Consider the following 26,836-nt stretch of genomic DNA (forward strand, 5'->3'; position numbering starts at 1 on the left):
ATTAATATTTAAACCCAACTCGCCAAATCTGCCTTTTTATCCATCAGTGGAGTGTGTTTTGGCATTATACTGGACTATTATGAATCTATGTAGTATGTCTGTTTGTATGTGCGTATCCAAGTACTATAGTGCATGGGTGAAATTCCTATTCTACCAATAGTGACATTAGGCACATACTTGCTCATCCACCCTCATTGTCTACTCATCTTTTACACCCTTACATCAAACGGCTGAGCCTTATCCTTTTGTATAAATCCTTTCATCTTTCGAGTTGCAGGGCTTTATCTTTTGCACTGCATCATCGGTTAAGCTATCCCTAATATAGTATGAATTGGCAGCTTGTAAAGCTAAGCATGCTGATTGCTATGCATACGAGTGCGCAGACGCCATCTGCAATGTATCTAATGCATTGCAGATGTCGAAGCTGTTCCTATCGAATTTCATGCGGTTGATTTAAATTGCAACAATTCACTTTAATCCACTCAAAAGATTGGTTTCAGAACAAGGTGATCATTGGCAATAACTTGCTGGAGCAATGCAACACTATGTTCATTTACTATACAGTATTGTATCTGGCATATTTAATACGGGTTGTATGTGCAGCTTTGTCCACTGCAATATTCCTTTACTAAGCTTTGCACCAGTATTTGTGCATTTTAAAATAGCCACTGGTGTGTTTGAAACTCCTCATATTCTCCCATGTAACTGATGTTTTATTTTGTATTGCCGGACTACTGTATGACCTGATGCTTTACCGTCGATTTTACCAGATTCATTTTGATGTGCATCATATTATTTGTTGGCGACTGTATACACTTTATCCAGATTTGACTCCTTTTAACACTTTATTATTTTACCCATTATATCCTTTTATTTACTCGAGATACTAACATTGCTTTCAACATGTATTTCTAATTTTTGTAGCAGGCAACATAACTTTGATCAAACCCATTAGTTCATATAGCATTTTTTGAAGAAACATCATGTCAGAACTTAAACTCAGGAAACTAATGGAGCACACGCAGCGGCTGAAAGAGCAACTTGACTTGCCTAGAATTAAGGTTTCAGAGGCCAGTCAAACGTAAGTTTAATACTGGATTTAAAAGTGTGTTTGTCGTCGGCAGATGACCAATACCTTGTTGCTTGACCATTCAGACCATGTCTAACTTTTTTGACCGCATTCTAATCCAGCTTAATTCAATACGTCACAACAACTAAAGACCATCTACTTCCTTCGGTTTGGGGTCTAGTTGATAAAAAGGAAGATCCTTTCCAAACAGGAGGGGGGTCTTGTTGTATAGTATTGTAGTCTATATGGGTAGAAACAAGGAGTTATCGGGTAGCGATGTAATTTATGTATGGGCTGTCTACCCTACTGATACAGCGCTACATACTCTCAACTTATTGGTTAAAATGTAATGTAGATTATTTTTGTACCACTGGTGCATTATTTCTACTTTTTCCTTGCAATCTAACCCTCTTACTGCGCTTCTGTCTTATCTTTGAATTTCCACAACTAAAGTAATGGAATTAAGCCTTTTGGCCATTCACCTCCATTTTCTCTTTTTATCCTCCTATTCTCTTTTACCCAATAGCGTGATACTATCCTCTTTACTGCTTTTGCACTACTACACTGGATCTGGTTTACTTAAATTGCCAAAATAAAGATGGTTACCACATATCTAAGCTTTATATACTTTTCTGTATACTATCAATTGTGTCAAATTGAATGGGAAGTTTACCAAGTGTCTGAAATAAGCCATCCCAGTTTGTGGCATTCATGTCGCTCCATCATTTCAAGACTGCAAAGCACGAGCAAGTTCTTGTTGTAGAAGCATTCTATATTTCTCATCTGCTACCTATACAGTCAAGGAGTGTTAAAAATGCAACAGACTCGATCTAAACAAAATGTAATGGACTCTCGCCATCCCATTCAAATTGATTGTTTTACATACTTTTGAAAGCTCGTTTTCCTGCTGATTCCTATGCCTCATTTCCACACGATGACGCTCAGCAATCTCTATCTGATCCCTGAGTGTGTTTGAATAATCACGTTTGGATTTGACCACCTTGTCATGGCGAGCAGCCTCGCATGCCTTGGCCTCCTCGATTTGCTTGGCAATCTCAAGTTTCTCTGATCGGATCTGTTCCTGATTTTGACGATTTCGCTCCACTACATGGTAAAAGATTAAATGCAAAAAGGGTTGATCAGGCAAAGCTTAAAGAGCTGGTACAAAGAAAAGCTAGCAATTGGTTAAGCAAGACCAAAACAACTTGCATGCATATTTAATTTGCTCATGACGACCATCCATTACTTCTTTCATGAGTTTATCTCGAGTGGATTGTTCCTTTCGCCATTTCTCTGTACGTGCCTTCCATAGCTACAGTTTGAGTGAATGTGAGATTTCAACACAGTATTTAATCAACCCATTTTGGTGTCCATTTCAACTCTCAAAGCAATAGCTAGGTATATGAATACAATCATGAAACGGCAACCCACTCTTTCCTGTTCGCCAATATACCACCGCTCGATATCTTCTTCACGCAGTCGTTCCACCTCCTTTTGATCTAGTAAATGCTCGCGATAAAGCTGCATCTCATGGCGGAGTTCATCTCGACGGCGTTGCTTGTTTTCTTTTTCAATTTTTTCCAGCTTGAGAAATTCAGAGAGAATACGCATATCCATCTCCAAAGCTTCTTGAACGTCTTTTTGGCGCTGCTGAAGGCGCTTTTTGTTGAAATCGTCAAGATCTTGGCGAATGAGACGCTGCTCCTGTAGCTTGCGCTGATGCTTTCGCTCATCTTCCATGAGCTGAGTTTCATGCTCCTCTCGCTACAAAAATTTAAAAATCAAAATCAAAAATAAAATCAGACATTGAATAAAAATAAACTTGCAATCAACATTTAATCAGTAAAAATAGTGAAACAGCTCAACTTTACCATCAATCGTGCTTCTTCACGCTTAAGCTCAACTTCCTTTTGGGCTTGTGACTTTAAAGCACGTAATTGCTGCTCTAGTATCTGTGTAGTGCTTTCGTTGATAGCTTGTAGATGAGCACGATCTGATTCTTCTCGGCAAATCTTTTTTTGACGATCTTGTTCCCATAAATCTTGATAGTACAGCTCTTCTTTGCGCTCAAGTGCTTTACGCTCGATTTGTTCTTGGATTTGGATTGCTCGTGCATCAGAGACTTTTTTCTCAAGGACTTTGGACTCAATGGTACGAAGGTCATCGCATTCTTTTCTAAAAACACACAGGCACACATCAGATGATAATACAGCGTGAGTACCGTAAACATAATTTTTGTGGACACAATCAAACAAGGTTGGATGCACGTTTGTCGCTTTGATAAGTTGATCAATTGATAGTTTACCTCCATCGCTGCATGAGTTTTTCTTCTACAACAGATTTACGCTCACGCTCACGTTGCTCTCGGAGTTCGCTCACACGTTTACGCATGGTATCAACTCTAGATTCACGTGTCTCTTGCTTGGATAACAGATAAGATCGATACGTTTCTTCATCATCGGCAAACAGTTGACGTAGTCTACTCCACAATTTAAAAGTAATGTCAACACGGCACGCTACAGGTACATCATGACAAATATTTCCAAAATGCGCACATTTCACACATCCAAAACAGTAAAAGATTCAGTATGGTTTAAACCATCACTCACCGTTCCTGACGTTCCTCTAATTTGGAGCGTTCAAAAATCTTCAATTCGTTGAATTTTCGCAAAACCTGTTTGCGATGAATAGACTGGCTCGATTTTTCCTCAAACTGAGACTATACAACCCAATCCATCACACACCATGAGCCAACCCATCCAACACAAATAAAACCAGTCAGCTCATGACAGTCAAGTGATGAGCCCATCGCTATCTAGATTGTAATACAATTGGATAGTTACCTTTAATTCTGCTTGAGCATAGTATTGCTTTGTTTCACGGCTCTGATTTCGGGATTCTTCTTCTCGACGACGATTGATAATCAGATAATCAGATTTAAATGTATTCGAGCGCTAGATAAAATTCGCCATAGCAAGTTTAGGGTAGACGGTCCAGCATTGCAGCAAATGCACGCAAACAAGTTCAAAGTACAGTTAGTAAGATCAAATACAACCCAGTGAATATATTTTTGGATTGGGTGGGTTATTATGGTCAGGGTCGAGTACTTTGGTTTTAACTATTCTGGTTCAGTAATTTGGCAATTTACCAGAATCCAAAAGCAGTATTCTATTTGACTGCAGTGGTTTTGATGGCTTTAAACCATTTAATTGTATACCAAGATGATAGAAATTGTAGTGTATTGGTTTTGGATGCAGATAGGCTAGTAGCTACAGCTTGGCCTAGTTGGGATAATGACTTGCAAACAAGTACATTCCAAAACCATGTAGTTTGGACTCACTGTAGCAGTTGTTGCCATATTTTTTAAAAGTATTCTCTTTCTGATAGTAAATCTGGTATAAACTGAAAAGTGGCTGCTGTTCGATAACTGGTTATGCAAGTAATATCTGGGATTCTTGGAGTAACTTTGTAATTGTCAAGATTTTGGCGTTGTCTAAAATTAGCCAAATATTAGAATTATTGGTCGAATCTTGAAGGTTGGGTGCTAATAGCCAGTAACTTGGCCATTTCATTTCATTTTAAACTCGATTCACTTTTGAAATGGTGTGTCTGACGATAGATAAAGTAATTTGAACAATAATGGATAGGCCTTTATTCTTCAAACCAAAGAAATGTATTTTTCTTTAGATTGTGGGTGGGGTGAGAAAAGGTAAGTTGAAACAAAGCAGAGAACAGGCTTGTAGATGGCCAAACAGTAATGCCTTTATGATTAACATTGCTAAACTTGGAATTCCTCGGCGTAGGGGAGTGTCAAGGTATTACCCATAGACACGACCGATGGCTTGGCGGAAAGCATGCTTTTGACCAACTATTAAACAGTGAAGTTTAAAAGAATTAGTGCCAAGATCTTCAAGATTAAATTATATTGTGAAAAAAACAAACCTTTTGGACATCTGCAACGGTCACTTTGTTGATAGAGTGAGCCTCTGAACCAGCCTGGGACGTGGCATTTGAAAGAGCACCTTTTGTAATCAAGTCGACAAGGTTTTCACGAGTCTGACCTTCTTCGGCATAAATGATGGCAGCCTTTTGTGCAGCTGAAAATGATTCTGTGGTGATGCTCGAAGAAAGACTGCGAAGAGTTTCAAGAGACTTGGATACAACTTGTTTTACCTCGTTAGTAGCACCAACGACATGGATACCAAACAAACCAGCATCAGAGTAAGATGTGGTAAATGAGGTTGAAATTGTTTTTTCAGTGCTAGCCTTGGCAAGTGCACCAGAACGAGCACCCCATTTGACACGCTTGGAGCCATCAAGCAGAGCCTGAAGAACAAGCGATGCCTGATATTCTGGAGCGGTATATGCGACACCGGGAAAGGCAACTGCATAATGTGCCTCAGAGTGAGGTCCCATCTCAATACGAACTTCACCGCCAAAATAACGGGATTTTTGTGGATTGGATTTTCCAGTAGAAAGAGAAACCTTTGAAAATGCAGAGTCAACAAGAGTCTTCAGATCGTTGTGGGAAATGCCAGATCCAACAACGGTGATGCGATCAGCAGTAAAGTATTTATCAACAAACTCAAACAATTTGGCACGATTAAGGCCGTGGATAGCCTCGCTAGATGCAAGAAGAGGGTTACCGAGTCCATTACGGAATGCGACCTGGTGGAGTTTTTCAAACAGGGCAGTAGCAGGATCAGCAAGAGAGGCCTCAGTCTGTTGAGCGACATGAGGAGCAGCATCCAAAAATTCGTATGGTTGAAACGAGCGGTTGAACATATGCGAGACAAGAGTAGGAACAGCATCGACTCTAAATAAAATGTAGACAGTATTGAGCACAATTATTAATTCTACAAGGATCACATTGCAATCAACTTTTGCAAATATATGAATAATTATATCATGAGTTTGACTCACAGATCATCACGTAAAAAGTCGGATGCCAAGACAATGTGCTCACGGCTTACTGATGCGTGGAGGGTATTACCACGAAGTTCGGCTTCACGGATAGTACGAGCCAAATTGTCACCTGGAAGAGCCTAGTAGAGATCATTGATTACAACATTCAACAATGAAGGGTTAGTATGCGCGATTTACTACGACTGAGCTGATGCATCATGTAATAGGATCAGCAAAAGTATCTGCAGATGCAATAAACCCATTAACAATGCTTAAAGATCATTAAGCAGTGATATCCGTTATATTTCAACAACTGCTGATCAGTCATACAAGTCAATGCAATCAACGAATGACAGCATCAGTTGTACTAACAACTGATGCTGAATTGATCAAGAGTAAAGACTACCGCAAAGCATTGTTTTAAACAAGACATGCTCTCCACTATCCTCATGATAATCAAGCCGTCAAAGACACCAATAGCAATGAGTCTGTGCGCAGGATAAAAAACCCTTCACCCACTGTGTATCAATGCATTCTTACTCTAAGAAGACAAGCCTTGAGCATATGAGCAGTTCCAGGAGCATCAGCAGTGTCGAAGCGAGAGCCAGCATTGACCACAATTGCCAGAGTCGAAGCAGGCCCAAAGTGGTCGTACGTGGCCACATTGACACCAGATTCAGCCTTGGAGAGAGTCTTGACGACAGCAGGAGCAACAACTGGCTGGAAGCCATTGCGACTGTAGATCACTGGATTTGGAGAGCTTGCTAGCACGGCAAACGACCTGAAAGATGGACGGACCAAGCCAGACGTACGGTGCATAGCAGTGGATGCTGGACGGAACATTCTGACGAATTCAATAAAGAAAACAAGTTTTTCTGCCACGACTCGCGAATGTCAAGACTAGCGTTTGTCAAGTCGATTCTATTTTATTATGAATTCAAACTTGATTCGAGATCTGTGCGATGCTCAGTCTTTAAACTTCAATTCATTCAACTTGAATTGTCTGCCAACATACTCGGCATTGTTCTGTATTGAAGTTTATAGACTCTCAAACTGCTGATCTTCACTCCATCGCTCATGAGGTTCTGGACTATCCATTCCAGCATCATATCCTCCCTCTGTCTTTAAAAAGTCTAGATTCGATAGTTCCACATCCCATGCTTTGGCTTCATCCGCATCGTTTAGCAGTCGTCGGAGTCCAGGCGCTTTTCCCCATGTATTGTCTTCTTCTCTCTGGTTGAGCCATTTCACAAGCAGCAGCAATGCTGCTGCCAGTCCTGTAGATACAGCACACATCACACATACTATTGGGTAGGTGGGTGCTTCAGAACTCCGAAATAAATCTGGCTGTCCAGCAAGTGCAATCCCAAGGGAATTACCAAATACTACAGTTAGTGCTGCTGCTGTCGCTCTACTTGTATCTCCTTGTGCTTTTTCCATTGCATAAGACAAGATGGATGGCACAGCTGTGATCAATCCTCCTGCCGCTGGAATCAATCCTATAAAATACCGTGCTGGCCCTGCTCCTGGATATTTGGGTGGTAGCATGGCCATAAAGAAAAACCCAACACTAGATGTCAGCAGTGGAATTGCACCGTGTATCGCACGCTCGCCGCTGTTGTCTGAATGAAAAGATACTCCTAATGCAACAACACTTGCTAAAAGATACGGTGCAGTGGACAACAGAATGGCTGGAATGTTACCATTGTCATTATCTGAAATAATAATATCAAGTTCGCCTCCAGTGACATTTCTCAGATCAGATGGATTAAATTCAAACGATGTTACCACAACTTCAGGACTAAGGATGATCAGGCAATCCAATGCGACGGACGCCAAAAAAAAAATCAATGCCAGCAGCCAATATCGCGGATCTTTGACAATATCTAAAAGCTGAATCATATGAAACTTGAAAATGGGTTCCTTGGTTTTTTTGGTAATCCCTGTAATCAATAGGTTGGTATCATCCTCGGCTCCATCGCGACCACGTGAAGCAGCCAGTACTCTGTCGGCTGTAGATAGAAAATGACATGTTTCCGGAAAACTAGGTAATAGCATTCTAAAACTCAATGTTAATATCAAAACATATCACTCGCTATTGAACATACGTGGATAAACCAACTTCAATCTTTAAATATGGCTCTCTGATCAACATTTTAAACCGTACAAAGTGATGCATCCCATTGTCACTCCGAGAAGTCCTTGAACAATAAATGTCCTGTCAATATAAGAGTGTTAAATCTACATGATACAATAAGAAAAACACCCATAGTATCACACACCACTGCCATCCTGCCAATCCCATTACACCATCTGCACGTGCTAGATAATGTGTAATAAGTCCAGATGCAGAAGATACGGCGGTTGCTGATGAAATAATATACGAAAATCGTGTTGCAAGCTCCTCCTTTGTGTAAAATGAGACTACATATAGTAGAATGCAAGGTACAAATCTACAGCAAAATACAAAATAAATGATTGGTATAAATACTGCAATATTCAAACACACTATCTGATGTTGTAGACATGCCGAGCGATCATGACACACAGCACATACCCAGCCTGAACAATTCCAAGAAAAATGCGAGTCACTAAAAATCCAGCAAAATTGGATGTGCTTGCTGTTGTTGCAGCAATCAATCCCCATGAAAAAAAACATCTAGTATTTATCAAATTAATCTCAAAAAATTAACGTACATTCGGTAGATTTAAATCAACTCTTACATTGCTGTCATACACAACACATTGATTCAACGTTGATCCATGAAATACACAAACAACATTAGTAACTATGTTTTAATAAAAGTATCATTTGGTAATCTCAACACAATGCTTTTCTTACCAAACCAACGTGATGAACCTATCAATCTAAACGTAAGGGTTGCTGGAAGTGCAAACAAAATCGATCCTATAATGTATACCCACAACGGTTATTTCAAACAGATTCATCAACTATTTATATCACTATTAAACTCGCACAGTTTTACTCATACACTCCAATGTAGTCAAAAGTTTAATGAATCTAAACCCACCAATACTAAATGATATCAAAGCCCAACTAAAGTCACTATTGTTCATGTCAAGGTCTTTTGCCAAACCTGCTCTTGTTGTAGGGTTTGTAAGACGAGTATTAAGTTGTACAGACCGATCCTAAACAGTCACATATAATTTTAATGAGATTAAACAGTTAGAGTAGCCCGCAATATAGTTTAAACATTGACAACATGTCATGTAAGCCACGCGTTTTAATATGGACAATATTGTTGAATTGACAGGATAATACAAGTCAGTGTATTCTCTTTAGAATGGCATTTTAGATGCTTGACAGTATCAATTGGTATATTGGAACCTACTAGCAAGATACTAAGATACAACACAGCCAAGAATGGAATCAATTTCTTATCGAGTGTCTTGACAAGCTCGCGCTCTTGAGGGTCGTATTCAACCATATTTCCACGCTATAGTGTTTTAGTAAAAAATCAAAAGCAAGTTTATCCTGTAGATTTGATTCCATATACAAGTGCAACTCGTGATTTCTTGGCAATGTTTGGCTTCCATTAGACTGATGAATAGAATCTATCCTGCACACAACAGTCATAAACACCAAATTTAAAAAGACAAAAACTACTTTTTAATCTACAGAATTCATGCGTTACGCATGCAACTTTCCAGCCAGAACAACAACTCTCGACACTTTCAATGATCTCAACGAGTAGCCCAAGAATGGAAACGCGTTTCAACTTTTAGGTTTTGACGGTTAGCTTCCGATTTATGCTGACTTTCACACGATGGCACACTGGACCGGAGCTTTATTTCCTAGCAGTAACAACAGCATTGCTACCAGCATTACTGATAGGTCGGGTGATACGGAAGAGCAGAGTTTGAATATTAGCGAGGAGAGTGTTTATCATTCTGCTGTAGAACTGCTTACCAACAGAACATTAGGCTCTCGTGCAAATACTGTGTCGATTGCCGACTCCGCTACTACTGTTGCTACTACTGTTGCTACCACTATTTCAACCCCATCCGACATCACTGGCTGCACTCCAACAACTACAAGCTTTGCAAATACTGCATTCGAGTTTGGACTACCAACTCCTAAACCAGGTGAAATAGCTGCTATTGTTGGTATGGCAGGCATGCATCCACCACAAGGTCTTGATCATCTTTTGGATCGACCATCAACCTCTTCTTCAATCGTTACACGAACTCCGAAACCAACGAGAGCGTTGGGCTTTAAGGAGTCGCTTTCCAAGAGTGGCGTAGAGAAGGATGGTGAGTTGAGCCATGCTGCTCATGGCATCAATCATCAGTATCATCGTGATGAGCAAGGCAATTGTAGTATACAAGATGGACAAAGTAGTCAAAATTCAGACACCTTTCCGAAAGCAACCAATGCTCAAAGTATCAGTCTGTCCAGCAGCACTGACGACAGTGCTACCAATGATGAGATTGACAGCAGTGATCCAGTTCATAACATCACCATCAACTCTTGGCTATTTCCAAGAACCTCTCTGCCAACCCAAGTCCCTCATCCACGCTATTCCTTCATGATTACCAGCGAAACAGCTGATGGTCCGCTGATGGATCTGGTCACGGTGTATCGGGCGGAGGTACTTTTTGATTATACTCCGACCACATTTGTAGATCCCGACGGGTCAGGAGATAATGCTGTTACTCCAATCTCGCTCACTGCTGGAGAAATCGTGAGTGTTTTTGGAAACAACAGTGTTGGCTTTACCGATACTGCCACTGGCGAGTTTTGGAGGAGTAGCAGAGCTGAACCTGTTCATCACAATCTGGACATTGTCAGCGATGTCAATGTTTCTGGCGGGTGGTGTCATGTCGAACGAAAGGATGGCCAAAACGGATATGCTCCCATTGCTTATCTCAAGGTGAAAATTTGACATTCTAATTATTACTGTTGATCTGGTTAGAGTGCCTTGTAACTGACATGTAGTCTATATTTCCAAAACAATAAATGTGCGGATTTAGTTTGAAACACCAGAGCTTGCGCAAGCAGACGACCTTCCAGAGCGAGCTAATTTACGAAACAGTGCACATGGTCTTGTTATAGATTCTAAACCCCATCATCGCCTTTCTGCAGGAAATTATCTGACATCTTTCCCCGCACCTCCAACAGATCCATCTTTAGAAATGTATCTTGACAACCATCAGACACCACCCATTGCACTAGCAAACATCTTGAGTTCAGCCAAAGTAGGAACATCTTTTCAGTCCATGTGGTCATCCATATTCCAAAACAACAACGCTTTACGTGAATTTATTTTACGTGGACCGGTAGTTGATCCGTCAGCAGTCATTCGTCAGCGAATCCAAAGCACCATTTCAACTTACAATAGTCCATATGATCGTGTCATGTCGGTAATCCCCTCATGCTATGTGATTGAGAGCAAAAACAACGGTACCATGCATTGGAAACCTCAAATTGAACCCTTCAAAGTAAGTGTACACTCTCCTCGTCGCTGTCGTCGCACTACAGCTAGCAAACGCGAAGAATTTGTGCTTTACAAGATTACAACCATGTTCGTGTCAAATCGTGCAGATGAACACGATGCAGATACAAGTGTCACTGTAGAGCGTCGATACAACGATTTTACCTTTCTCCACTCATATTTAGAGACCATTTTCCCTGTAAGTACGGTTGTGACGCTGCCTGCTGCACTTCCTCCAAGACACTCGACTCAATCTCGATTTGACGAAGCCCATGTAAACGAACGCAGACGCGGACTTCAGTTATACTTGGATCAAATTTCCCGTCATCCCATTTTTAGATCTGAAGATATTGTCATGCAATTTTTGACTACTTGCAGCATTGAAACAGATCTTGCCGAAATTGATGAAGGGCATTGGCCCTTGGATAGCGAGTCATCTGTTGTTTCTGCCAATAGTGGCGAGGTAATTACTATTTTGATGGCATGTATTTCATTTTAAACACTAACCGATTTGCTTGATGAATACTGTAGTGGAGACTTGCATATGACATTCCTCGCATTTCTAACCCAACATATAGCTTCTTTGAGCATGTTATTGTTCCCGAAACTGCAGCTTATAACTCGTTAAGTTTGTAAGTCAACTATCAACATGAATGCGTTGCATAGTTTCAAATAGAACTTGTTTGTACAGTGTAACTGACTTTTATTCCATAATCTTAGATCAACATTTAAACTGCGCGGAGTCGAGTCTATTTCAGATGCACTAGCCAATCGCCTTTCGCCCTTTATTGACGCAACACTCACCTATCAATCCCACATTGTTGGACTGCACGACGTCTATCTTAAAATGTCAGATGCACTTCTCAGTACGGGCCGACTGCTTTCCCGCACTGGTGACAATCAGCCTGGCTGTTGGAACCCTTCATGCAACGATTGCGGACTCATTGGTGATGCAATGATTGCTGCAAGCTTACAGCTTAAGCATATTTCCGATGTGCATCAATCACACGGAACAAGATCTCTAGAATCATTTGTGCAAAGCACTAAACAGATTAAATCAGCAATGAGTCCGTTACGATCGTTAACCAACATGTTCAAAACTGTGACAAAAACAGTTCTGCAACAAGAGCACCAAAAGAGTGGGCTTGAAAGTGTGCATGATCCTGCTTTGGAGTCTCGCCCTAGTGCAAATTCGGGCTTGTCGCATTCTACCACACCCAATCCAAATGGGTTACCTGAACCACGGCTGTTTTCTCGATCGCATCCACCCAATCAGCAGTCTGAGCTAGGCACACATCGACGCCCCATCCAAGCTAGATCAGAACTTCCTCGTAACAATACCCAACAACGAGCGGCTGTGGTTCTTGCTGTTGCCGAATCCGAGGCGGTACAAGCCCATTCTGAAAAAATGTTTATGATTGAAGATGCAATGTCGACGTGGCTAGATGGTGAAATCGAGATGCACGAAAAACTTTTAAAACGACTTCGTGCCGCCAAAGAAATATTCCGCGGACCTAATCAGCGACTTTAATGTTATTACAAGTCGAAACAACAGTATGCAGTTAGATGTGTCTGCATTGATCACATGTTGAACCCATTCAGCAAGAATCCATGAAAAATGAAAATTTAGTGTATCTGAATTCACAGCTAGCGATAATGGAAGGGATAGAGAAATCCCATATTTTTAGTTGTACAAAACTCCACATTCGTCATGTTTTAAACACACGTTGATGGCATCAAACACGTTATTTCAGTCTTTTGGAAGCAAAGGGTTTTTGTTTGTAACCATGTACGACTGTTTCAGATTAGCATACAGACTATATGACTGAAACGTGTATCAAGATCAACAGACTCACCAACAGTCTTTAGACCAAATGAGTGGCTTTGTCCTATATTGAGCCGAGAAGATCAGCAAACAGGTCGTGTCAGATGGTCATCGTGGTATAGGAAACACGATCAATAGATACTTCTGCCATTCAAATCAACAATCCATCAATATTTGCAAAATAGCATCGCTAGAGATGATAGATGCTGACAATGTCTCATGTTTATTTATTTGATATCTCCATTATCATCAGCTGTGAGGGTGAATATATTACATAATTCATTATGTGTGTGCAATACAAAAACTAACTGGGGTGATAGTCGTTATAGATGATTTAAATCATTATCGTCTTCAAAAGTCAACGCAGCTCAGTATCTGATAAACAAGTCTCTGATTGTATGGCATTTTTGTCAAAGTCGGGAGAGACGTGGTTGATGTGATGGACAACAGTCGATGCATCGGTAAACCCAAACTGCGGGTTCGACACGTCGGGAATAATTGTTTGGACATTGTTTGATGGCAATGACTCGAGAGATATAGGAACTATTGCAAAGGAGTAGTCGGTTTCAATACCCAACTTGGTAGATCCATCAAGTGTGTCCGTATTAGTGTAGTGCTCGGATATGACATCGTCATCTGAATGGGTGGAGATATGGCACAGTGATTCATCACGCTCCGCCTGAAATGTTTGATACATTTGACGACACTCGCTCGGTTTAGTCTGGCAATCATCATTGTCATCAGCGTCCAATAATACCAAATCCTGCACCTCATTGTCGGCATCAGTCACAGCAATGTTTTGACTGCCATCTTCCTGTTCAGCGCCTTCATATATATCTTCTACTTTGTCTACTTCGCCATCATCCTCATATATGTCTTCCTCGAGTTCATACTCATCTTCGTCTATCGATGTGCCAGAAGACATCAGATCCATAAGCTGTTTCCGCTGAATTGCTTCCTCCTTGTACGCTCTAAAGTCAAACGTGGTTGGATCAAACAGGCAAAACGGGTGCATCTCCAACTCGGCTGCCGTTGGCCGCTCTTCGGGATTAATAACAAACGTTTTGGTTAAAAAGTCTGTTCCCATAGAACTGAGATGCTCAGGCAAGGGCGGTTTGTCTTCTCTGCCCAATCGCCACATGGTCTGAACTTCGTCCAATTGTCTCCAAGGATGATTACCAGTAAACATCTCCAACACCACACATCCTAGACTCCATATATCCACTTTTGCAGAATAGCCTTTGGACTTGATTACTTCCGGCGCCATCCAATACACTGACCCTTGAATCGACATACGAGAGTTATATCGGTATGCCATTTGATGCTTATTCTTTTTGGAAATGCCAAAATCGGATATCTTGGCCCATCCATCCTCGTCAATAAGAATATTTCCACCTTTGATGTCTCGATGAATAATCAACCGCTCATGCAGATATCTGAGACCATTCAGGACTTGTGATACAATGCTTTGAATCAGCGGTTCTTCAAAGTTTCCCATTACAGCCAATGCAGTAGAAACAGATCCACCCGACACGTACTCGAGAAAAACACTGATAAAATCCGTTTCGACGTCAAACCCAAGGTATCGCACAATGTTTTCATGATCAAGATCCTTGAGTAATGAAATTTCACGATGCAAAGCCTCGAGCATCTTGCGTCGTGCTTTAGCTACAGCTTCGTCATGTGTAGAGTGATGAAGCTTACGAGATGATGTCGAATCACCGCTGCTACGAGAAAATGTTCTGACTCGATAAGTTGGTGATGGAACTTGCTTGACTGCCATAATCTCTCCAGTTTCACAGTTAACACCATAAAACACCTTTCCAAATGAGCCAGCACCAATCAATGGCCCTTTAATCCATTGCACATTGCGTGGTGTATCTGGATGAGTAGCGAATGTGTGCTGATAGTCATTGATTGAATCGCTTCTTTCTAAGCATGACAAGCCATTCGCGGACAATGCTTGGCCATCCGCAAATACCTTGGATAAACCAGTCAATTCTTCCTCAGACTCAGAGTCTTCATCCATATCAAACTCATCATCACTAGAATCCTCTATTTTAGACATGGCCTCCTGCTCGTCATCGGCATCATTGTGAAAATGATCAAGCGTTCCATCAATGTCAGCACTACGCGTACGACGTTTAACAGGCTTGTGAAATTGATTTTTAAATGAACCTTCTATTCTAACTTTGGAATCGTTCAAAGATGTCAAATCAATACTAGGAGCCCTTAGTGAGGGAACATGAAGTGAAGTGTCTGTTAAATCGGCAGTAGTGGTCTGATTGTGTGAAATAAGCTCATTAGTGTTACCACCTTTCGTTTCTTCTGACAAATGGTATCGATTGGGAAGTTGCGTGTTTGATTTCAAGGTGTTGTTGAGCAAAGACAAGTCATCTGATACAAAGTTTTCAGTAGAGATTAGATCGTCAGACTCAAGTGGTAGTGGGGCAGTTGAAATGAGTTTAACAGCGGTAGAAACATCATCGGATGCTTTCAATTCATGGAGACTATTAGAATACTGTTCACTCGTACGGTGATCAGAGAGTTTAGAGCTTGTTTTACTATTTATGTTTTCCTCTGTTTCCTCACTGATCGTAGAGGGAAGCGTATCAGGCTTGAGTTTGATTGACGTCGTGTCATTGTGCAGTAGATCCATCGACTCTTCAATCACTGCTGGCTCAAGATGTAAAGAGCCTGCCTGATCAGGTGTGAATGGATTTGATGATGCATCTGCTTCAAAAGATTCCCAAGGCACAGGATGGGCTGAGATATCATAAGTGCTCGATAGCAGCTTTTTAGTCATATTTTGGTTATGTTGCTGCTGAAGCTGAATTCGACTTGTGCGTTTCATAGTTACGGTTTCCCTAACAATCACCGGTAAGGTTTTATCACCTGATTTTTGACTAATTTTTGCTGGCTTAAGTTGCTCGATACCTGGGAAATATTTTTCTAAATTATTTGCGATTTCGTGGGTTGGAGGCCGATCGCCAAAAAAGCTTTCCAGCTTTTTTGTACTTCGTAAATTTACAGCGCCAGTATAATCGGGATCAAACCGACTGGTAATGTGGGGTGCGTTACGACTAATAGTAGATGCTCGGGAGGATCCCACACGGATAGAAAATCTTGAATTATTGCGCTGGTGTTTCTCAAAAGGAGCATTAAGCATATTTGAGCCATCAGTAGGCACAGACTCGCCAAAGAAACTAGCAAGTTTTTGAATGGATCGTGTCTCTTTGACATCGGACAATGTGTTTGATAGCGCTGGATCTAAATCCGAGTCAAATTGTGATGATCCTATAGAATCCACTTCAGCAGAAGACTTGTGCAACGAATCCAAATGCTTTTTAGACTTTCCACGAGGCAGAGACGTATGCCGCACAGGAGTGACTGGGGTGTATTTTGATTTTATCAAATTTTTTGATGTTGAAGTGGAGCGAGGAGATGGCTTTGAATTACCAGCAGAACTAGATGAAGATGGTCCTGGCTTTTTTCTGGAAGTTTTGGGAGAAGGTCCGTCAAGCAGTTCAACCAATGCATCTACAGGGACAATGGGTGCCGCAGCACGACGACTTGAAGGACGTGCTCGGGGAACAGAGCTGCGAGAACGTGGCAACTCCAACATGAGATGGCTGCGATAAGGATGATCTGGATTTAAACAAATTTCCATTAAAGTGGCATCGTCAATACTTGTATCTCGAACAAACCGATTTGTATTGAGCGTACTTTGCTCAATATACAACTCATAGCGGTCATGAGATTTGATATTGAATTTAGCAAGTATTTTTTCTCGAATCTTGGCAGGGTCCTGCATTCCAGAAACATCAAAAATGTGAGATTGTCGCCGAACGTCATAGACTCTAATACATTTTGCGCGGATTCCTTCAAGATTCATGATATCATCTCTATAGGTTGGAGAAATAGGTGAAGTTGGACCAGAAGCCAGCAATCCTTTGGCAGATCGCCGCTTGCTGTCTCCAAATCTCTTTTCATTAAGCGCATGAGTAGTTCTAATATCAGGGGTTTTTCGTGAAGAAACCGTGCTACTTGCTACGGAAGACATTTCACCATTAGAAGTTGCAAAACTATGCTCAGTGCGACCAGAAGGAGATAATGGGTTGGATACTCTAGTGTAATCGCCATCCAACATAGCCAATGCAATAGCTCCAGCACTTCTCAAGTCCATTGGCTTGATAGACGATGATCTTGGTGTAATAACTGGAAATGAGCCAATAGTTGCTCCTCGGAAAGTAGGATTTGGAGATGGAGTTCGACGAGGAAAGCCACCACTAAGGAGTTCAGGGGACTCCTCACCACTATTTTGCAAAGGACTCAGTGCTTGTGGATTCAACTCATCTATATCTTGCTTAATAGGACTGTTGTTTACAGTCGGACGAGAGAAATTAAACAAACTCCGTAAAGCAAAATGGCCAGTATTAATGACCAAAGGAGGATCGTTGTATCCAAGATCGGTGCGGATTTGTGGTAAGCGCGATTGTACGGGTTTTACTGTAAAATCGTTTCGATCTTCAATTGATGACTATAAAAAGCATGACTCTACATTAGAAACACATTTAAAATTGCCAAATAAACCAAAGCAATGTTACATACAAATTCTTCATCAAAACCAGAACTATTTCGATCTCGTAATTTTGGTTGTTTTGGAAGGGTTGTGTCCATGACAGTAATATCTGCTACTGAGCCTACGCCAACAGAAGAACCTGTATCTGGTGTTTGCAATTCCCAGGGAGTCACTTCAAATGTCTCCCACGGAGTGACTTCGGACCGCGATACTGCTGATTCTGGACCTTTAAGATTTGTATAACTTCGTCTTGCTTCCATTTCAATCTCGTGTGTATCTAAACGCAATGAAAATGATACATTTTGTTTTGAATCTACACTTGATGCACTACTGTGTGTGTTAACTGGTCTAATTACATCACTTCCAGCTATAAATGGAGTAGAAACAGATCCCGGTATACTGGCTGCAGTGAAATAAGCTTGTTTAGTCAAGCATAAGTTATCTGGATCGATGGGAGTGCTATAGGCGGGAACTTGAGAAATGTTTTGCGATAAAACGGATGGACTGCTGCCTTTTAAATATGCATTATTCCTTAAAGGGTTAGTATCAGATAACCCCTGACTAGTTCCAATAATGGGAGAAATAGATGATCCTCTTATTGAAAACTCTGTTGGATGTGGATGGCTGCTCAAGGTAGAGTCTTTAAGCTTTGAATCTGGGGATTGAGGTGGTGCCAGGTCTAAAGGCACATATGCAATAGTGTTACTGGTCAACACCATAGGTGAGCTACGTGGACTGCGTGGAGGAATAATAGGGTTTCCAGACTCTCCTTTAAGAAAAAGGTCACTCTTGGGTTGATTATAACCAGTATGGCCACCGAGAGTAGAGATGGAATGGTGTGGTTGTGAAACATTGATCGAAGCTTTGCTTGAACTAGAATGGGGAATCGCAATTGGGGCACCTTGATTAGGATCAAGCAAAAGCAGTGTATGTGTTGCAGATCCTGAAGCAGCAGGATTGATATCGGATGATTGTGTGGACTGGCGAAGTCCAGCAGTTCCTAAATACGAACCAGCAAAGAGATTGGATGCAGACAAGGTTTTCTTGTGGGAAGCAGCCATTCGAATAGGAGATCTAGCTCTGTTGTAGACAAAGGCAGGACTAGCAGAAACCGAACGGTCTTGAACAGTTGGAGTAGTGCAATTGATGCCAGCAACACCGATGGGGGTTTTGTAAAGATGAGCATGTTGTGCTTGATGAATCCGATCCTCATCACTGTGATGTCGCGCAGATGGTTTGGATTCGTTTACTTGACTTGCTAAAGAATGATTCATGGCTTCAGAGACTGCATGAGAGACCAAGTCATTATATGAAACAGCTCTTATGATCTGCAGTATACGAGTGCGGTCTGGTAAGCTCACTATGCCCATGTCTTTTAATGTAGAGTAAGACAGAGTCGTGAGCTTCTGTCCATGAATGCCATGTAGCACAAACAGAGTCTTGTACTGGCCAAGCCCATTCTCCTCCAGTATCCGTTGTACCCAGTGAGTATCCCATGCTACCGACAATGGATCACCGCTTGATGCTAGAACTGCTGGTGAGCACGAAGAACCAGCACTGGGAAAAACTGAATTCATCCTATGAGGAGATACACTATGGCCTCTTGAAGGTAATGCTGGTGAAGTGGGTGCTGACAAGTATGTGGATGGTTTAGATGGAGTTGTGGGCAATGGTTTGACTGACGATAGTGATGCAGACCTGGTTAATGTATAGCTTTTTGTAGTTGTTGGTGCTTCAGAGCAAATGCCTATATCATTAGTAGCATCAAGAGGCTTTGAAGTATTTGCTGTTATGCTAGCAACAGCTGTAGTTTCCAATGGCATAGTGCTGACTGCTGGACTGTCGGGAATATTATCTATTGAGGATCCCATGACTAGAATATAAAAGCAGTGGTTGAAGTTATTTAAAGGGATAGCACTAGTGATTGAAGTGGTTCTATGCGAGTTGTAGATTGTTGGTGGAAATTCATTACCATGGAATGTCTTGATGTTGGAGCTGTATTTGTTGTTTCTGTAACAATATTTTATTCACAACTTGAACTCACTCGAGGTACTCAACCAAATGAATGTTGGCTAAACTCAATCTACCCGAGTATCAGACTGCTCAACACTGCTTTCAAAGACTTGTCTAGACTTTAACTATCATGACAAGACAGCTTTGGTGGTTTGTGAACTCGACTACTTGCGATGAATTCAACATCAGTTGGTTCTTCAATCCTAAAAACTGCTAGCCCATCTACATGTTGCAAGACAGCATCCAACCTAAGCTATCTACTACCTTGAATGACACGGTACTTGAAATGATCCGAGTCTATTCAAAGTTCCAAGTGCCAACTGATTGATTGATATGGGCACTACTGAGGCCATAATGCATTTATTGGCAACTGATTTCAATCCTAACAGGACTTGCAACCTTGGACTAAAACACAAACGTACCTGAGATTAGAATACAAGATGAGTTTGTACACAGCTTGAAAATAGTCGATTGCAATGGATGGATCTGGTAGCTACAATGCATGGTTATTTCAAGAGGTAGTTTTCAAAACTATAGCGTGTTTCATATGATGAAGTGTATTGAATCAATGTCAATTTCTAGCAAGTACAACAAATATTTAATCATTGTATATTCCAAATACAAAAGTGCTCCATTCATGTGGACACTGCTGCAATAAACACCCTTTATCCACCTTTATGAATACACCATCAGTATTACATCTCTTGGAGGGCTGTCAAACTACCGACTCCAACAATTTTCAAATTATATACTTGGAGTTGGATCTTTATTTTTACAGGTCCTCTATACATTCCAGTTCTAAAACTGCATTTGTAAATGTTAATCACCTTTTTAGTGGTCAAGTTTAGACAATCGTGGCATTTGAGTTCACCTTATCGTGAGTCGAGTATTTAAACCCACAATGGTGTTCATGACGGATTAAACTGAGTTCAAAAAAATAATGGATCAACTACTAGCCACATAATGTAATCTAATTGACAGATTATGATGCTAAATGTAGTTGACTGATACGCTTGCTAGTGCAAGATGTTGTTCAGAAATGGGCAATAATTCAACTTGCCTCGTAAAACTGACTGCAGATTATCATTGCTTTTTCTATACTCTTGGATTTATCTTGATAGCAATGATGACAGCAGACAAGTATGTAATTGTGTATCTGACCATGAATTGCATTGATATACACTCTATGTATCAGATACTTTCTATATAGTGGAAATCAATCCAACTAATGAACAGACTTTGGCATCATACCAAATCTGGCCCATCTACTTTCCAACACATACTATCATCTTAAATATATCAATCTTTAAAACATTGGCCTCTTTATAACTATTACATTAGTAGTAGCGCACGCACTGATGCTGTCGACCTGCCAGCTCAACCAGCCCAGCCAGCTCAACCAACTCAGCAGACACCAAGTAAACCCGAAAAAACAGTGGATCCGACTCCGCTAGAACCAACCACTTATACCTCAATAGAGGACCAAGCAGAGGAAGATGAGATCTTACGAGAGTTGGAAGAAGAAGACGACGATGACATGGCTGCTATATTTAGGGAACGGCGGATGAATGAGCTTCGAGCAGAGTATGTTCATTTACTAGTCTAACTGTTTGGTTACATGTTGGTAGAATTTCCTATGCAATCATGTCCGATTTAAATGTATTGAGACTAGACCATCTATTTTAATATAGAGCTCATCGCTTACGTCAAATGGGACAGGCTAGACATGGGCATTATGAAACTATTCGTACAGAAAAGGATATTTTACATATTACCACTACTGCGGAGCGATGTGTTGTTCACTTTAGTCACAAGGATTTTCGAAGATGTCAACTAATGGACCAGCACATGCAGGTTTGAAATGCTTTTGAAATTGAGCCAACTTCCTAAAGATCTGTCAGTGCTTGGATACTAAAGCTAATTAAATATGATGACAGGAACTTGCCAAGAAACACTTCAAGACTCGATTTATCAAGATCGATGTGGCAGACGCACCCTTTCTAGTCGATAAACTCAAGATTCAGATTCTGCCATGCATTATGGCATTTATAGATGGTGTAACTGTTGACAAGTAGGTCTTTATGGTCTAGCATAGCTATATACTAGTCCTGTTAGCAGTGTCTAATGATATTTACTGGTAGACTTTTAGGATTTGAAGGAGTCTCTGAAAAAGATGATTTTCCAACATCCATGCTCGAGAAACGTCTTACTGAAGGGAGCAAAGTAATAGTTTTGGATGAAATCAACAAAGCTGGAGCCAATTCACGAAGAACGATCCTTGGATTTGCCAACACCAAATCTAGAAATGACAGCGATAGCGAGGATGATGAATAGACTATCAGTTGTTTTGTGGAATGAATTGACTTTAACTCTAGTTGGGTTTATTATCCAGCTGTATTGTTGTTGTGGTAACACTATAAGAATCATTTGGTATAGGACTATTTTCTGAAACAAGTGATGATTTTATCAAGGTGTTCAGCTATTCATTGTCTTTAAAGTCAACACCAGTAATTTTCGACTGCATTAAACTGTCAGACTAGTATCCATTAGAATCGACTATTTTGCCTGTTACTTTTGCGCACCAACTTGAACTGTCATGCATTTCATAATCAGGGCGTTTTACCGGTCTACGTCATATTCACGTAAAATGAACCACTAAATAAGCTAAAATGCATGATAAACAGTCAATCGCATGTTGGATTGGTGTCAATATTACTGGGCAGCATTGTTTTACAAACTCTTAGTTTACCCATCTTCATGCTCATCCTTGTACAAAAATACAGAGCAAATGTTCACATCAGTCAATCCTACATCCTTGATACCTTTTCAACCTTCACCTTCCTTTTTTCAAACCAGACAATATGGCATTGGTGAAGTGCATGGAAACAGCAATTGCATTATTGAGATATGTTGAACTAGAGCGCAAATGTATCTGATTAAAATACAACAGAGCTTCTATAGAAGAAACAATCAATTTTTAGTAGGAAAACAATGAATATTCAGCCATTATCTATTTCAAAAGTCACTGCAGAATAAATACAGAAAAATATCCCATTTTACGTGGTTTACCAATTTAATTCAACACTTTGTAGCTTGGTTCATTATTGTCGCCATCGTAGTCCATTATACTGAACATAGTACCTCCATCCAGTTGTACAAAAATGAGTGCTAAAGCAATAGCACTTATACTGGTTTCCTTTCTGGCTAGCCTTCCAATGAGTGCAGCTCAAACTGGTAAGCCTTGTTCATGACGATCATACTATGTGGATATACTCTTTAGGCCATTTTTTCAAATCGTGGCAGTGCCCAGCATTCTTGTTCTTGTCAAGACAAAGAAACAAGAGTCTACTATGAAGAGATGGACCATTGGTTTCTTTGACACCCAATTGATGGCAAGAACCATTGGTTGGGCGTTTCATTCCTTGAATTGTGCACATGATTTAGTAGTCGCCGCCTTGCTTCATTCATAATGTGGCTGAATTTTAAATTAGCCTGTAGCGCATTGGATTGAATGAAGCTTCTACTGCAGCTATGGATGGAACCGTTGATCCTATCTATTTTATTTCAAAGCTAGCATGATTCTAATGCTTATCAATTTATGCAAACTTTGTATTAGGGTCGGGCACGTTTCTGCTGAGCAACGATGGCGTTTGGCCTGCTGGCTCTACCCAGACAGTCACTCTCATGACAATCATGACTACAAGAAAAAAGCTGTATGTCGATAATATGTCACTTTTACTAGGTGGAGCTACTGTACCTATCTGCCAGCGTCAGTTTGGAAACGCTGGTGGCTCGGCTTCTTGTTCCTTCACTGTGCCAGATAACACTTCTCCCTCGACTGGAACCGTGTCTGCTCAGTATGAAGAATGTACAGATATTCTTGGTGGGCCTGCCTTTTGTTCGGGTCAGTCGAATGCGATCAGTAGTCCAGTAGCTGTTTTAGCAGTACTTTCTTCCACTACAGCGACATCCGCTCGTACGACTACATTGGCATCACCCACAACTACATCTGCAACTACCACGATCACATCTGCTCGTACAACCCTGTCGTCTACTTCATCCAGTACCACTTCTACTGCCACTAATGCATCCAGTGCAGATAGTAGTTCTGGATCCACTGCAGCAAATACGGGTATTATTGTTGGATGTATCATTGGTGCGATTGTTCTTCTGATCATACTTGGTATGGTCATTTGGCGCTGGCTGCGAGCCCGTAATGGTAACAAGGATAGCAAGATTCAGTTGTATAATAGTTCGCTTGATGCCAAGTCTGGGCCAGCTCCACTAGATGCAGAGACTGCAGCCAGTATTCGAGCTGCTGCTGCTGCTGCAGCCATTGCCACTGGAATGAACCGTGGTAGCGAGTCTGTGAGTGGGTCAGAACTGAATCCAATACGACCCATATCTAGCTCTACTGCTAATGCATTGACTCCATCTGGAGCTCCATCATCCTCGACTGCAGCAACTATTTCTACTATGGTGCCTATCGGTTCATCAAAGGCTGCTTCACATAAAGGATCCGCTGTTTCGCTGACTCAAACTGGCAATATACACGTACCACCAGAACATGTCCCTCCTATGCCCACTATGGTATCCATACCGGAGCAGCAAATGCAGTATGCACAATACCCTGCTCAACCCTACTATGGACAATCCTATTCTTCAGAGGCAGTATCTGCTGCAGGTATTCCAACCTCAAACTACTACCAACAAGCTTATCCAGCACCTCACCCCAATATGGTCATGAACTACGATCCCAACTATAACCCTCAGTTTGATCCCTACTACAACCATCAGTATCAGCCTCAGTATGATCCTAATTACAATCCTCAGCTCCATGGGCAGTATGATCCCCGACTCCCAATGATGTATCCAGATGCACAACAGCAGCAGGTGACAGCCTTCCCAATGCATCCATACCCTCCCCATTCAGGGTATACATCTCCACCACCAGAACAGTCCATACCAACTCTTGAACAGACACAACCTTATCCTCATGCTCAGTCACCTACGCATTAGCAATCCTGTTTATGAATTTTGATAATAAAAATGCAGTTATTTGTATTTGAAATCATTCCACGTGATATAATGCTTAAAAGTCTAATTCGCAACTTCATGGTTCAACCACATCATCATGCCTCTGTTTCCAGTTGCCTTTGGGCTCGGTGTGTTTGTTATTGCAGTTGTAGGAATTGTTACAATAGTGAAAGTCATTAATGAACAAAATATGATGTACAATGACCATCATCACAATCGCAAACGTAACCGCTACGACAAGCATGATTCTGACAAACATCACTTTGACAGTCATCATCAGCATAATCACTCTGAAGACCATCAGCATAATCACAATTCCAACAGTCATCATTGTAATGGTGAAAACTCTCAATCCGAGCGTATGCCTTTGACGGAAATTAAACTAGAACACCTGTTTGGCTTGAATGCTCATGATGACGATAAGTTGAACTTGAAGACAGCTCCGATTGTCAACGAAAGCATGTCCACTTCAATCCATCATAGCAATGCCGACCAGGGTTTACGTCAGCGTAAACCTATAAACAAGAATTCTGCAGACACTCCCATTGCTGGTACTGCACACTATACACTTTCACACAACTCCCGTGCACCATACTATGACGAACCACACCCAGACCTCGTTGATTTACTAAATGCTCCTGTAGTCAATGATTCTAATTTGGTAACTAAATACAATTCACCATCCGGGCCGTTATCCTCTGTTCCTCTGGCATTCGATTCCCTGCTTGTCAATACTATGGATGTCGCTCCCGCGGTATCAATAACTGAAACTTATTTCAAACCAAAAGTTGATGCGATTGTTCCAACCTCATCTTCCCTTGTAAAAGCATCGCTTCCCGATTGGATTGATCAGGAGCGGGTCGAACTACAACGTAAAATTGACCTACTTGCGGCTTATGAAACAAGTCAAAAGGAACTCTTGGCCGTTGAGAATGAAGTGCGATCCATCAGTCAACGTCGTCGTGATCTTGAAATCAAACAAACGGCATTAAAGCAAGCCCTTTTTGGTACTACCCACTCATCAGATTCTAAATCTGAAAGTGCAGATGTCAAGGACAATAACGCTATACAAAAAATTCAGGAAAACTATGCATCTACTGCTATTCTTTCACCTCCTGTAGTCGCTGTAGCAAGCATACAAGAGACTGCAGATGCATATATGGAATCTGCTACTAAATCGAATGTATTGTCTGTTGCAGAAGGTATAGAGACTACTGCTAATCCTTCTAAAGCAAATTCTGTATTTGAAGATATTATTTCCATTGCTTCTAGCAATTCCCTTTTAATCTCTTCTGATTCGCAAACAGCGGGTCGTACTAATGTTTATACCAGCAACCACCTGACCACTACTGGCGATCAGTTGGATCTTAACCAAGCTTTCTGTACCGACGCAGTTTTGTTTCCCGCTCTTGCCAACGATGCAATCTCGAACTGTAGCCTAGCACCATCATATGTCTCGGCAAAGAATGCTGATTTGAACCCATTTGAATTTCAACATGAGAATGACGATTCTCATCTCCCCAACACTTCCTTGCATGGTTTAGTCGACAGTGATAGCGTCCCGTCTATCCTGGCTATCCCCACATACTTGGAAACCAGCAGTGAAAGCGGACAGCTTTCGCAAAGTTCGTTTGACCATGTCCATTCATCTCAAGCTGCATCTTCTGCTACAGATGAGGCCTGGACTCGTTGTAGTGAAGATGGCTATTCATATCATAACGATATGTAATTTGAACCACAAAGGCTGTACCAGATTTGGTAGCTGGTGTTGAATCCTTATCAAAATCTCATTGAAACCATAGCAAGCGTGTCGCTATTTTACCACCTTGCTCATTTATAATGCGTTTCTATTTTTCGTCTTTATTCGTCCGACAATGGTCTTCATGCAAACACACTCAAAAATAAATTCTTTTGCAACCAATACTATGCCTCTAGGTTTAAAAGTAATT

At 41.1% G+C, this 26,836-nt stretch overlaps 8 protein-coding genes across 8 annotated transcripts; 5 read left to right on the top strand and 3 right to left on the bottom strand.

Moving 5' to 3' along the window:
* Positions 1–983: 983 nt before the first annotated feature.
* On the top strand, positions 984–1,309 carry BATDEDRAFT_85889 (uncharacterized protein; the record flags this gene model as incomplete). The annotated part of the gene is made up of 2 exons (XM_006676023.1): positions 984–1,081; positions 1,192–1,309. 2 exons carry the CDS (start codon positions 984–986, stop codon positions 1,307–1,309), a joined length of 216 nt encoding a protein of 71 aa, XP_006676086.1.
* Positions 1,310–4,695: 3,386 nt separating this feature from the next.
* On the bottom strand, positions 4,696–6,819 carry BATDEDRAFT_34157 (uncharacterized protein; the record flags this gene model as incomplete). Its single annotated transcript, XM_006675704.1, has 4 exons — positions 4,696–4,937; positions 5,012–5,885; positions 5,993–6,114; positions 6,515–6,819. 4 exons carry the CDS (start codon positions 6,815–6,817, stop codon positions 4,848–4,850), a joined length of 1,389 nt encoding a protein of 462 aa, XP_006675767.1. The 3' UTR covers positions 4,696–4,847.
* A 193-nt stretch (positions 6,820–7,012) lies between these two features.
* BATDEDRAFT_22057 (uncharacterized protein) lies at positions 7,013–9,423 on the bottom strand (the record flags this gene model as incomplete). Its single annotated transcript, XM_006675394.1, has 8 exons — positions 7,013–8,018; positions 8,083–8,175; positions 8,257–8,427; positions 8,532–8,633; positions 8,699–8,702; positions 8,817–8,882; positions 9,007–9,124; positions 9,328–9,423. The coding sequence occupies 8 exons, from the start codon at positions 9,421–9,423 to the stop codon at positions 7,013–7,015; spliced, it is 1,656 nt and encodes a 551-aa protein (XP_006675457.1).
* A 339-nt stretch (positions 9,424–9,762) lies between these two features.
* On the top strand, positions 9,763–12,961 carry BATDEDRAFT_85890 (uncharacterized protein; the record flags this gene model as incomplete). The annotated part of the gene is made up of 4 exons (XM_006676024.1): positions 9,763–10,869; positions 10,970–11,893; positions 11,962–12,062; positions 12,151–12,961. The coding sequence occupies 4 exons, from the start codon at positions 9,763–9,765 to the stop codon at positions 12,959–12,961; spliced, it is 2,943 nt and encodes a 980-aa protein (XP_006676087.1).
* A 1,291-nt stretch (positions 12,962–14,252) lies between these two features.
* Positions 14,253–15,284, bottom strand: BATDEDRAFT_8175 (uncharacterized protein; the record flags this gene model as incomplete). The annotated part of the gene is made up of 2 exons (XM_006674912.1): positions 14,253–14,917; positions 14,978–15,284. Coding segments are annotated over 2 exons (972 nt in total), but the record flags the coding sequence as incomplete, so codon positions are not given.
* Positions 15,285–21,548: 6,264 nt separating this feature from the next.
* Positions 21,549–22,184, top strand: BATDEDRAFT_8543 (uncharacterized protein; the record flags this gene model as incomplete). The annotated part of the gene is made up of 3 exons (XM_006674958.1): positions 21,549–21,704; positions 21,788–21,921; positions 21,992–22,184. Coding segments are annotated over 3 exons (483 nt in total), but the record flags the coding sequence as incomplete, so codon positions are not given.
* An 827-nt stretch (positions 22,185–23,011) lies between these two features.
* BATDEDRAFT_22061 (uncharacterized protein) lies at positions 23,012–24,869 on the top strand (the record flags this gene model as incomplete). Its single annotated transcript, XM_006675395.1, has 2 exons — positions 23,012–23,084; positions 23,467–24,869. The coding sequence occupies 2 exons, from the start codon at positions 23,012–23,014 to the stop codon at positions 24,867–24,869; spliced, it is 1,476 nt and encodes a 491-aa protein (XP_006675458.1).
* Positions 24,870–24,984: 115 nt separating this feature from the next.
* On the top strand, positions 24,985–26,807 carry BATDEDRAFT_34159 (uncharacterized protein; the record flags this gene model as incomplete). Its single annotated transcript, XM_006675705.1, has 1 exon — positions 24,985–26,807. The coding sequence occupies one exon, from the start codon at positions 24,985–24,987 to the stop codon at positions 26,614–26,616; it is 1,632 nt and encodes a 543-aa protein (XP_006675768.1). The 3' UTR covers positions 26,617–26,807.
* Between the last annotated feature and the right edge of the window lie 29 nt (positions 26,808–26,836).

This window comes from Batrachochytrium dendrobatidis (assembly GCF_000203795.2).
Source record: "Batrachochytrium dendrobatidis JAM81 unplaced genomic scaffold BATDEscaffold_1, whole genome shotgun sequence".
NCBI lineage: Eukaryota > Fungi > Chytridiomycota > Chytridiomycetes > Rhizophydiales > Batrachochytrium > Batrachochytrium dendrobatidis.